The sequence below is a fragment of the Molothrus aeneus genome, chromosome 16, assembly GCF_037042795.1.
Source record: "Molothrus aeneus isolate 106 chromosome 16, BPBGC_Maene_1.0, whole genome shotgun sequence".
NCBI lineage: Eukaryota > Metazoa > Chordata > Aves > Passeriformes > Icteridae > Molothrus > Molothrus aeneus.
Window position 1 is genome coordinate 13,263,736 of NC_089661.1, and position 12,907 is coordinate 13,276,642.

At 47.9% G+C, this 12,907-nt stretch overlaps 1 protein-coding gene across 1 annotated transcript in view; it reads right to left on the reverse strand.

Moving 5' to 3' along the window:
• The window catches only part of RNF216 (ring finger protein 216), a 76,451-nt gene that overhangs the window by 5,668 nt on the left and 57,876 nt on the right, over nucleotides 1–12,907 (reverse strand). Inside the window, exons 15-16 of the mRNA XM_066561077.1 lie at nucleotides 9,035–9,132; nucleotides 6,511–6,733 (exon numbers count right to left, since the gene is read on the reverse strand). Of these exons, the coding sequence (XP_066417174.1) occupies nucleotides 6,511–6,733; nucleotides 9,035–9,132 (321 nt within the window). The remainder of the gene's footprint in view (nucleotides 1–6,510; nucleotides 6,734–9,034; nucleotides 9,133–12,907) is intronic.

Here is a 12,907-nt window from a genome sequence, read left to right on the forward strand (position 1 = left end):
AATGCCTAACTACCCCTGGAGTATCAGTATTCCTGGCTGGAAAACCACCTGGGCATGGCTCCACAGGCAGCCAAACACCCCCTGCTCTTTAGCTGCCCCAGCAGCACTCTCAAAGCTTGGTTTCAAGCTTTAAGACTTGATTTTTTTTTTTTCCTTCTCAGACTATATTTTGCAATGCTGTTGAAAATGGACACAGCCACCACTCCCATTTCATTCTAGTACTGGAGAAGATGCACCTGAAGGTTTATGTGACAAGAAATATATTTTAAGCTCAGCTGAGCAAGATCACCCAGTATCTCCTTTCCCCACACAAAGGATAAACCTTACCTTAAAGCCCAGAAATGTGCCCTTAGACTAAAGTAAAAGCATTTTGTTAAGTTAAAGTCTGTGATTACAGAGTAAACTCTCCCCTGGGAGGGTGGGGAGGCCCTGGCACAGGCTGCCCAGAGAAGCTGTGGCTGCCCCATCCCTGGAAGTGCCCAAGGCCAGGTTGGACAGGGCTTGGAGCAACCTGGAATAGCAGAAGGTGTCCTTGCCCATGGCAGGAGGTGGAGCAAGATGAGCTTTAAAGTCCTTTCCAACAAAAATCTATGGTTAATCCTGTGAAGTGGTGCTTCCCCTTCCTGTCACCGCCCCTGATGCTGCAGCTCTGGTCAGTCCTGCACAAAACTGGACACAAAGACAGCTTTCCCAGACCCTTCTGCAGGCAGGGCTGCTCCAGCCTCCCAGTTTAAACTGCAGCTGACCTCCCTGTGATGGGGCTGGACACATCCATCTGCCCCGGGGCTGCAGCCAGCTGCACTGGCCCAAGGTGCTGCTGGATTTGATTACTGCAGCTCCCAGAGCTCCTGGGAACAGGGAACAGCAAACCCATCTGCCAGACCTCCAAACTGAGCCCAGAGCTGCCCAGCACAGCATAAAACACATCCCCCAAAGTGCAGCAGCCACAGAACCCACTCAGCTCCAGAGGGGCAGAGCTCACAGCACACCCTGGGTGCAAAACCCTGCCAGGAGCAGACCTGGATCAGGATGACGAGTTCCTAAACCACAAATCACAGCAGAGCCACAACAATCCCCATCTCCAAGAACAGACCTTATCAAGCCCTGTTGCTTCTCTGCTGATAAAAGTGTATTTTCCCACTGGAAGGTTAAGAAGTGCTTATGCTTAATCCCACATACCAAGATTTAGCTTGGAATTTTTGGTTTTTTTTTGCATCAGTATTTCTGAAAGACTGGTATCCATTATTATCATAAGAACAAAAAAAAGAACCCCACTACACATTAAGAGGCTGACATTAAATTTGGCAAGTGATGAATGCACAGCACCGTTCAATACCTGCAGTATTTAGGAAAGATCCACATCCCAGATGGAACAAAAGAATTGATGATATGTAAACAGCAAGATAATTTTAGGATGTTCTTTAAGAAAGCTGATGCCACAAGTTCTGCCTAATACATATTGTGCAGGTCAGAATTAGAAAAAAAAACAACCAACAAACAAGTTCTGGTGCTATTTTAGTGAATCTTACAAAACACTCCTAATTCTTTGGAAGCAAAGGCTGTTTTTTAATACCACAGTAATTAGAAAGATGACAGATTCATCGAGGGGTAAAGCACCCACACCAAAAATTAAGATTTCATTAGCACACTTATGGCTGGTTTTGTGGTGAGAAACCTTTTAACATCACATGGGGTGATGCTGCAGGAAGATTTCAAAAGCTTCTTGTGTCCATTTCCCTGAGCGGGTTCAAGTCCCCTAATAAAGGATTAGATTATAATTTTAATGGCCTGTTCACAGGCTGTGTGGATTGAAGGCATTTATCTTGTCAAGTTAACAGTCATCTTCCTGTCAGCTGCCTTGCCTACAGCAAGACAAAAAAAAAAAAAAAAAAAAAAAAAAGAAATGAAGAAGAAAAAAGGAAAAAAGGAAAAAAGCAACCTCCCAACCCTGGGGGGGGGGTCTCAGCACTGGGCAGTTTTTGTGAGCAAAGATGTAACTTGGCTTTTCTGCCAGAGAGGAAATGCAGGGCAATGCTACAGCGTGGCCCTTCCCCACACTCTGCTGCATCACGGGAGAAGGGAGGTGGCCAGGAGGAAAATGCAAAGGATCTCTGAGATGCATTCACCCCTTTTTATCTGCAGAAAGCACACATGGTCATTAGCAGGAGCTGTGTTTTCAAGTGACAGAACATCACCAAGCTTTACTCCAGACCCAGCAGCAGAATGCTCTGTGCATCCCATGCTGTAGCCAAGGAAAACAAATGCTGATCCCTGGCCAGTGTGGGAGCCTGTCCTTGCCATCCCCCACCTGGGAAAGGCTCTCACAGCATGGCATGGAGGAAGCTTTTCCTTTCAGCTCTCTGCCATTGAATCCAGGGAATGCAGCGATCTCGGAGCCAATCACAGCAGCACACAGGGCTTGGTCTGTGGATGGATTAACGAGGAGCAGGGCTGGGTTGCTAAGAGAGGCACCTTTTCATGGCAGGGAGGCCTGATCCAACAATGCTGCTGCACAGGAGCCTCACCCAGCATCCACACAGGGCCCTGCCACAAGCAGAACGAGCTGCTGCAGAAACAAACTGCCCTTGGGAATGAGAAAATACAGCAGCAAGAGAGATAAAAGCTCAGCAAGTCACACAGAGACAACCTCCCCCCAAATAAAACCTCCTCTGCCCAGAACAAAAGTGCCAGCCAGGGAGCTTTTGAAAGCTCTGTTTTTATCTCCTGCGCTTCTCGTTATCTTTAATTATTAAGTGTCACCGGGAAGCGGCTGCCGCCTCCTGAAAAGAGGGAAAACAAGAGTCCTGGTGCCTATTTCTGGGCTCTGCAACTCCTCCCCTACTTTAGAAAGTGCTTCAGCACCACTGCCTCCCCCTTTCTGCCTCTTTACTGCTTTCTTTTTTCCATGTACGTGTGGCCGCAGCCGTTCCTAATAAACTTGAAATGATTTTTCACGACGGAGGCTTCCAAAGGACTGAGGGGTTTTGTTTCAAATCATTCCCAGATCAGCTGTGGAGAGGCTGAGCAAGAACAGGCCTGGGCTGTCTCTGGGTGCTCCTCCATGCAGCAGGAAGCAGGGATAAAAGCAGCCTGTGCTGTAAGTGGAACAGGGCATCCGCAGTGCTGCAGGAAAAGGGGGGCCAGCATGGGGACCAAGCACACGCTGGAGTTCAAGAAATGCAGAGTTATTTTAGCAACAGGCATTCCATATCTTTGTGTGAAATCCCCTGGATGAACCATATGCTTATGATTGAGGCATTTTATAGCAGTTAAAAAAACCCCAAACCCACCACAAACTCCACATCCTAAACTTAGGGGAGCTTCCCCCCATCCTCGCTTCCAAATCCTAAAGGCAGCACTGTGCACTTCATGCATTTCCTTGATGCATTTGAAGTTTTACAGAGTCTTCTCTCAACATCATCTTTTTATAACACCAGAAGGGGGGATAATTGCAAACACCTCATGATGATTAGTCTTCTGCTTTGAACTTTAACGATGGGCCTTTGGGAGGGTTTTAAGAGTTTACTGAAAACATCTTAAAACTTTAAAGCCAAAAAAAAAGCCTCTGTGCAATATTACTGAGAGCCCAAAGATGAGTATTAAATTCAAAATAATATGTTTGAGAGCAGAACCTGGTTTACCAGAATGCATTAATCCCCATTGCATCCCAGGATTTGTAAAAAGTGGATGAAATGCACACAAGCAGCCTTAGGTTTGCTACATATTTTTAGAAATCAGGGCAAACACAGCCCTTCCATCCCAGAGCCAATGTGTAGAACCATAAAGTGTCCTGAGCTGGGAGGGATCCACAAAGATCATCAAGTCCAACCTGTGGCTCTGCACAGGACACCCCAACAATCCCACCCTGTGCCTGGTGATGTCCAAATGCTCCTGGAGCTGTGGCAGCCTTGGGGCTGGGACCATTCCCTGGGCAGCCTCTCCAGTGCCCCAGCACCCTCTGGGGGCAGAACCTTCCCTTGAGATCCCACCTAAACCTCCCTGACACAGCTCCAGATGTTCCTTTGGGCCCTGTCCCTGCTCACAGAGAGCAGAGAGTGGAGCTGCAGCCCCCAATCAATCAATCAATCAATCAATCAATCAATCAATCAATCAATCTCCCCTCAGCTGAACAAACCAAACACTCCTCAGACAGCTTCCCCTCAAGGCCCTGCACCATCTCTGCCCTGGATGCTTTCTAACAGCTTTATTCCCACTGCTCCCTCCTGAGCTTTGTCTCTGGCAATGTTGCGTCAGCCTCTCCTGCAGAGCAGAGCCTGCATGGACTGGGGGACACGAGGACTTTTGGCCAAGCAGCTCCCTGGGAAGGGCTCCTGGCACCTCCTGCAGGGGTGCAGGGCACCAGTGGGCTCCAGAAGAAATGCAGGGATTAAACAATTCCTGCCTGGCCCCCCTGGAAGCTGCTCACCACAGCAGGACTGCAGCTTGTCTCAGAGCCAGCAAATATTGCACTGATACTTTTAAATCAGACTCCAGCCTGATTACAGCTTAGGGACAAAATTTTAACTAACCTTTAATTATGGGAAATTTTGAAGCCTCTGCTTTACTCTCTCAAGATCATTTGAGACAAAGACTAACAGATGCTGCCATTCCTAGAGGACTGCCTTTAATTTGTTTTTAACCCAAGCTAATGAGTAGGTTTACTTATACTTTCACAAGAATTGTTTCAGACTGGGAAAACATTAAACATTTGGAAAAGAACAAAGGTTCCCTATTTTAAAGAAACCTGAATTTTGCTGTAAATAATAGGGATTTAGACTCAAACCAGATCTTTCAAAGCCATGCCTTGGATGGATGTTATCCCTGGCAAAGAACAGAACACTACTGATGCAATGGTCGTTCACTCTTTCAAATCTCCATGTCAAGACTCAAATTCCATTTTCCTCTTTACATCTACCAGGCTAATTCTTGTCTCCATGTCCCATATGAGAGCAGAGATCACCCTGGAGGGGTTGGGTTGGTGTCCCTAAGCCCCTTAGGAGGGAGGACCATGCACACAGATACCATCATTGCAGCTTCAAGCCAGCAGTTGAGTTTTGTGTTACTCTGTGCACTGCAGCAAGGACAATCACCCAGCTTCACCTCCCCAGCCCACCAGCACTCCATCATCCAAAAAAGAATTAAATAATAAAAGAGCAGGCAGTGCCAGCTCTGTGCTGACAGTGGGAAATTTTCCTTTGCCACAACATTGGTTAATTAGAGAGGTGGAAAGGGCCTGGTGACAGTGGCCTCTTTGTGCTGCTTATTTATTTATTTATTTGAAAGTACAGTACGAGCTTTTTTGAGAGGCCTCATGTTTTCTCTGGCTCTGAACAAATGCCATCCCCCAGCACAATCAGCAGCCTGGCAGGAACAACGGATGCCAGCACTGCTGAGCCCCAAATCACATCCTGCTGGAAAAGGAGTGGGACAGCAATCCCAGAGACTCAGAACCAGGTGTCAGAAATGCTCCAGGGGTGCCTGCAAGGAGGTGGTTGTGTATAGTTTAACAGCTCACACTGACAGGATAATTCAGGGAATAAAAGCAGGCAAGCAAAAGACTTAGAAGCTTATGCTGGTTGTGACATTGCTGGGAGATCCCCAAGAGCCTGGAGGTAGAAAGGAGAGATTTAGAGTGGATTTTCCCTGACTCTGTGCAGATGCAGGATTGTGCACATTCCCTGCAGACAGGGGGGCTGGGAACAGCCTGGAAAGCTGCAGAAACCCAAGACAAAGAACCATTAGGAAAAAGGAAGTTCAGGCCAGCCCTGGGAAGGCAGATCCACATTAGTGTTTCTCTGTGGCTTTGCTAAAATCAGGAAATTCAACTCCTGCTCCTTCCAACACTCCTGGATTTACAGTATTGAACACCTCTATTTACAGAGATTTACTTGCTGCAGCAAGTTTTCCCAAGCCTGTCACAGATAGGAGCTGTATTAAATTACTACAGCTCACTCCACACTTCAGCTCTCCCTCTGCAGCTGTTGACAACAGCCCTGAGAATGGACCCAAACTACAACTCCGGGCTTGCAGGCAATTTTCTGATGGGTCCATCTCTGTGACAGGTTTCACAGCCAGCAGTCAGATCATATGAGCACCAAAACCACAATTCTCCTTGCCTCCAAATGCCAGGCCATGCCAACACCATCTCAGCTGCAAAAGCAGGACTGAGTCCCAATAATCCCAAAGCTGGCTGCTGTGCCTGCTGCCAGCATTGCTCCCCACCAGCCTCACTCTCCAGAACAGCACTCAGAGCACTTTCAGCCAAAGCCCTCATCTGAAAGGAGCTGATTTTCCCTAAAGCAACACCAGCTCCTCCCAAGCTGTGGTCAGATGTGACTCTGTGCTGTTGCAGGATCCCAGTGTGGTGTTTTAGCTGCCTTGGGAAAGGTAAAAGTTGAGCTGACTAAAACCATTTTCCCCTCCCGTGGAATGCGTGTATTGCAAAGTGCCTGTGTGGGCGGTGATGGAAACTGGGGTGAGAATCATTGACAAAAATCCTTTGTTACTTACTGTGGGGTCTGTCCAGAGGGAGCACTTGGCACAGTCCTGGCAGGGTGCCCCAGGAGAGCGGGGGTGCTGGCAGAAGTGGTCGTAGCCGTTGATGGCAGCCCGGCAGAGGTAGCACATCTGGGCGCCGCAGCGGCACGACATGCGGTTACAGCCCTCCGACTTGATCAGGCCTGTCCCACACTTGTGGCACTTCCTAATCCGGGCAGCTGTCATCTTCTCCTCTCTGCAAGACCAGGGAGGATTAGCAAAGGGGTGTTTGCACTCACCAGCCTGTGATAAAATGACTTTTACAGCACCCCAGCAAGGCTTTAACCCCCTCCTCTCTGCTCCGATTCCATCCCCAAGCCTGCTGCTGTTCCAAGGAGGTCTGGGCTCAGCTCCACGTGGAGCCAGCCCATGACAACTCAGAACAAAATAAGAGAAAAAAAGTCAATCACTGGCTGCATGCTGCAGCCCTGATCCTGGTTTCCACGAGAGCCAAAGCACCAGCCTCTGGCTTGGAAGGAATTTGAGATGCAAGTTCAAGGGCCAAAGGGCACTTGGATGCTTGAGTTGGCTGAAGGAAATACAGCCAAGGAGATAAAGTTCAGGAAAAGCAAACATTTGGCTGTCACCTCTAGCTTTTATGTTTGCCTGTTGCTCTGGCTACAAAGTTGCCATGACCATGTATTTCTCTTCCAAGCCTGGCTGCTATGCTCCAGATTCACTTAGTGTTTGTTAAATTTAAATCAGTAACTGAAAAATAATCACATTTCCCCATAGAGGCGTTATCTTTTCTCTAAGATTCCCTATATACATTTTGCAGAGGTTATTGCTTTAGGTTTTAGAAATGGGTTTTCATCTAACAGAGCACAAGTGGGAATCCAGGACAAAGCTCAATCCTTGTTCCCAAGGGACACCCTGGCAGTGACACAAACTCCAACACAGGCTCAGCTCACAGCAAGACTGTTTTGGCACAGAAATGAAGAAAGGCTCGGTCATTTAATTAAAAGACTTCAGAATATAAATTATCATCCTGAGGGCCCATTTTCTGACCGCTGGAGATCACGTTACACTTTAATTCACAACCTAGAAGTGAAATTTGATGACAGCAGAGCAAGGCCAGCGTGTTTGCATGGAGGGAAGCACAATTCTTCTGACACTGGGGAAGGATCATCCTTAGCCAGGCATCTCCACCCAGCTGCCTCAGTGCATCTGCAAAGCTAACAAATGTTTGGGAGATGGCAGGGAGGTATTTTTGAGGACTGCAGCAGAGCCCCACAAACTGCTCCATCAGCACAAGCAGGAGCAGGGAATGGTGGGGTGGGAACTCCCCAGCCTTGCAGACACCCAAGGTTCCCACAGAGTTATAGCCAGCATGACCTGCACCCAGGCATGTGGAGATGTGCTAAGAATAGGCACAAAAACCCAACTTGAGAGTGACTCTCCTTAGAGCTGCAGCTGCTCTTCCCTCTGCCACTCAACAGGATGCTGTCAATGCAGATTTTTTTTTGGAAACTTTGAGCAAGGCAGGAAGTTTAGCCTGAATTCCAGCTGGGCTTCCCTTTCCTTATGCAGGGTTTCAAAAGGAAGTTTTTATTGTATCAGGCAGTTAGACTCATCTATCCACAGACACAATCTGCTGAAGGTTTTGAAACTGGTATTTTTTTTCCTTACTAGGGACATAACAACTCATTCCTCCTCCCTCTCATCCCTCTTTCCTACAGGGAAAGGATCAGCAGAGAAAAAAAACTCATACCAAATCTGTAAAGATTTTCTTCTGAATTAAGGACTGTGGGATGAGCAAGCAAGAATCATTCAAATCCCAGTGGTGGAGCTTTCCAACCTCTACTCAAGCCAGACAGACTAAATCAGAGAGGAAGGGATTGGGCAATGTGGGCAAGTCCCACTTGGCTGCACCAGACATTTAGCTCCATAAATGAAAATTCCCTTGTTTCCTGAAGGCAGAGGATTTTGTCATTTACTGTAGATAAGAGGGAAATCAAACTGCAAAAGATTTTAGGGTAACAGTCAGGATTTACATCTGCATATTTCAAAATGTGACTGCACTTTGTAACAATTCCTACAAACTGGTTAGAAACAGGCAAAAGCTTCTGGAGGAAAACACATCCTCTCCCACAAAGCAGCAGCTGAGCAAACAGTGCAGTCTCCACTCCGGATTTTCAAAGGCTAGTAATGACCTACTGTGACTCAATCCACTCCTCTGCCTGCACACACCACGTCCCTTCTCCCCCAGCAATGCTAATGGGGGTTTCTCACCTCGGAGAAGGACCAGGTGCCAGCCTGCAGACACTGGGCCAGCCAGAGGAGCAGGCTGGGCTGGTGACAGCTTTCCCACGTTCTCAAATTACCGGCTGGATCTGCTGCCAAGTATCTTTCACAGACAGAAATCCCATCCTGGGAGCTGTCTGACCCCTCAGCTCTGCCATCCCCAGTGACAGCCAGCAGAAACTGAGGGACAATGTCCTGTGATTCCCAGTTCATCCACCTCCCTGTGTTCCCCTGGCTGTGGGGTCTCACTTACATGGATGTCCTGTATTTGATGTCATCCTTCTCAGCCAGCTGCTCACAGGTGAGATTCATGTGCTCCTTCCACAGCCCCTGGCACTTCCGACACGTCTCCTGAGGAGGATAACAAACATTAAAGGAAGGAAAAAACCAAAAAACCACCCAGCACACCACTAACAGCTTTAAGAACTGTAAAAATTCCCCCATCAAGCTGCAGGTTTCTCAGGTGAGGGTGGGGCTGGCAGGATGGTCCAGTGGTCTGCAGGTTTGTCCTCCATAGGAGACCAAAGGCCACAGGTAATGGGAGGCAAAGGTCTTTCCAAGGCCCAAGAAAATAGATATAAAATAAACCCATAAATCCTAATCACCTAAAACTCATGGGACAGCTACCAGGCTCACCAGTCACAACCCAGAGCAGGCTGCAGAGGTAAAAATGTGGTGCCAAAGGACATCAAGTTCATCTGTTTCCTGACCAAAATCCTTCACCTTCATATAAAGGGTTTCTAATTCCACCATTGATGGAAACTCTGCAGTTACATCAAAACCTCAGCTTCACCAGGCACACAAGCAAATACATATATTGTTTTGCAAAATCTCACAAAATAAATGATTAAACAGCTGAAAAACACAGAATCTGGACAAACATCCATAAAACCGAGGTAGGATATGAACAAATATTTACAAACTTAACCAGAAGAGTTGGACTAAACTTAGAGCAAGTAGCTGAACTCTCTTGTTCCTGCAAATTCTTTAGCAACAAGGCTCTAATCCAGGACTGGTAAAGCTGCATGGAGCAGGATTGCTGTGGAGGCACAATTAGGAAAGGAGCTTGGACCAACACTGGGGACAGAGCTGATTTTTTCAGTTGGCTGGCCAAAGAAAACAATTTTGTTTTGGGTCAAACAAGAGATTTTCCTTTAATTTGAGGAAGATTAAAAAACATCCAGATCAGACTTGAAAAAAATACATGGTTTATGATCCAACTGTTTCATCTTCAGGATGGCTGGGACTTGCACTCTGAGATCCAACCTTCCCCCTGGCAGGAAAACCCATCTGGCTATGCAGCATCCTTTTCCCCTGCACACCAGAAAAGGTCCCAAAAGAGCTTTGCCCAGCCCTGGTCTCACTATCAGCAAAATACAACCACTGCAAAGACAGATCTTACTTGATTTCATTTACCTCCATTTTATTTTAATGAAGAAATTGGCCGTTTATGTGAGATATGAAAGAAGAAAATGCTTCAAGACACACGTAGGCAGCAACACTCTTTTGATCGTGAATCAGACAAACAGGATGAAGGCCAAAGCTTCCAAGGAAGCCACCCTAGGAGGGGGGGATGCAAAATGGGGCCTTGTTTGTATCTGTGCTCGCTGGGAGATGCCCAACACTCGTGCTTTCATCTGGGGAATGAAAGGCTCCTGGGCCTGGCTGCTGAGCTGGACGCGTCTGCAGACAGCAGGGTGAGGGCTGCAGTGAGCTGTGACTGCATCCCAAAACCCAGCACAGCATTCTGTGATCACTCACCTTGCAAATGCACCCCTTGGCAGGCAGGCACTGGTTTTAAGGGGCAGTAAATGCCTCGGGTTCTATTGATTCTCATGAATCATTCATCACACCCTGTGTTTTCCTGCTAAAGCTGTTAAAACAGGCACCATTTTGTGTGCATTTTTGGCAGGCCACATCTGGCTGTTGGCTGCACAGGAGGATCAGACTGGGAGCTGTTCACATACCTCCATGAGGACCCACCTTCCCCTTTATTCCCAACACCTGGCCACATGCCATTCTGAGATCAAAAGTGCGTTAGGTTGCTTTTTTTTAAAATGTACACCAAGGGTTAAAAAGAGCCTTTGGAGCCCTGTTACACAGAACTGCTTCCACATGCCAGCAACAGAGATTTAACAGCTTTTTGCCAGGAGGGCTGGCACATTTTCCAGCCAGGAGCCTGCTATTCCCAATTACTTAACTCCAGGAGCCTCCTCTGCTGCCCAAACGATGCCCTTCAGAAGCAGATGGTGCCACTTAGACCCTCATCCCAAGTCATTCCCTTCTGCTCCCGCCTCCAGCCCGGTGGCTATTGGAAACAATGCTCTCCCTGGAGCCCAGGCTGCTGTTATTTGCCAAACAGTTGTCTCCTGCACTCAGGAAAAGAGATTTCTGTGCAGGCAAGGAGAAAGAGAAGAGGCATGGCCGTGTACATTCCTGGGATGGCACCACAGGAGGTATCCGGTTCCCCGTGTGGCTCAGCAGGTCCCACTGCAGCTGTGCACATTTCTGGGATCCCTCCCAAGTTGTGCTGTCCTCAAGGAGCTGCAAACCCACAGGCAGCTGGGCCTGTGCCAATGCACCCCATGAAGGGGACAGTCCTGTGGCTGCCCAGCTCCCGAGTGTCACCTGGTGCTGCCTCTGACTGAGCAATGTCCTCTCCACGGGAGGCTTGGGAACATGCACCACACACGTGTCATTAGCAGAACCTGTAGTGATTTTCCCCCTTATTCTACCCAAAAACAAGGGCACATTGTTTGATCCCTTCACACAGAACTGGGGAGGAAGCCCACGGCTCAGACAACAGCTACTGCCCTGGTACCACAACTGAGATCACAGCCCTTGCCCAAGAAAAGTGACCTTCTTTAATTTCTACTGAGTCAAACCCAACCCACTTGGCTGATGAGGGTTTTGCACATCTCACACAATGACAATTCTGAACTCTACAATTTCCACAAAGTGTTCTTTTACTTCAGAACCATCCCTTTGTTTGATAATGGAAGATACTCTCCCATTACCATATTAATTAGCCTAAACACACAGTGGAACAGCTGATTCTTGCAACCAACCTAGGTTATTTCCATGGGAAGAGCAGCACAAGGCACCAAGACTGGCTACAGCAATATAAGGCACCACCCAAACCCAGAAAGAGGGAACAAGTCCTTCCCTGTCCTGAAATCATCTACTCCAAGTCTAGTGGCAAAAAAGCAAGTCCACCAAAATAAAGATCCTTCCCAACTTCTTCAGCACTTGGTCCCTTAGCAAACCCTGCTGTGGTCAGGTAGGGGCACTTGTGTTTTAGCTTTAACAGCACTTCAGCTGAATGCATCATTTCTGGATGCTGTGAATTCCATGTTTTCTCCTGCCTTCTCCCACCCAGCCCACTCCTCCTCACAGGCAGGAACAGCTAAGGCAGCTCATGCTTCAGGTGCTGAAGAAGTCTTGGCATTGGGAAACAGCTCCAAACCAGGCATGGAGACAGGAGATGCAGAATCTGCTGCCTGTTACATCCCCAGCTTGGCAGGCAGCCTGGGACAGTCCATTACTGCTGTGCTGGCCACGGGAGGATGTGATGGAGAGGGTGTTTAATCTCACCCTGTAATCTCCTCACTGTACATCTGTTAGAGGCAGTGGCTCCGCTTCCTCCCGCTGCCTGCCAGGAAGCAGCCGGGATTAACACAAACATGTTTGGGTTCAGGAGGATCCTTTGTTCCCAGGGTCAGTGCTGGATGTGCAGCTTTCTGTGCTCAGGGCCAGCCTGGCCAAGGGTGGACTCTTTGCATAGCCCTTCAACGCCCTTGTTAATTGTCCAAGCACCTGATGAAGGTGGCAGGGAGTGTTTTATACAAATTTACCACCTTCCTCAGCACTTCTGCTGGTACTTCCAATGGATGCTACAGTTTTAAACACAGCCTAGACTTTTTTCCCCTCACCCTATCATCAACTAAAAATAACTCTCTAAAGTCCATCCCACTCATCACGAGGGGCAAAAATCTCAAGTAATCAACTTTTCCTTGCCAGTCTCCACATTCTCTTGGCCACAGTCAGTAACAGAAGTCACTTTTCCTGAATGCAACCTAAACAAATGCCACATGGACAAAAACATCAGATGATCCACCCAGATCCC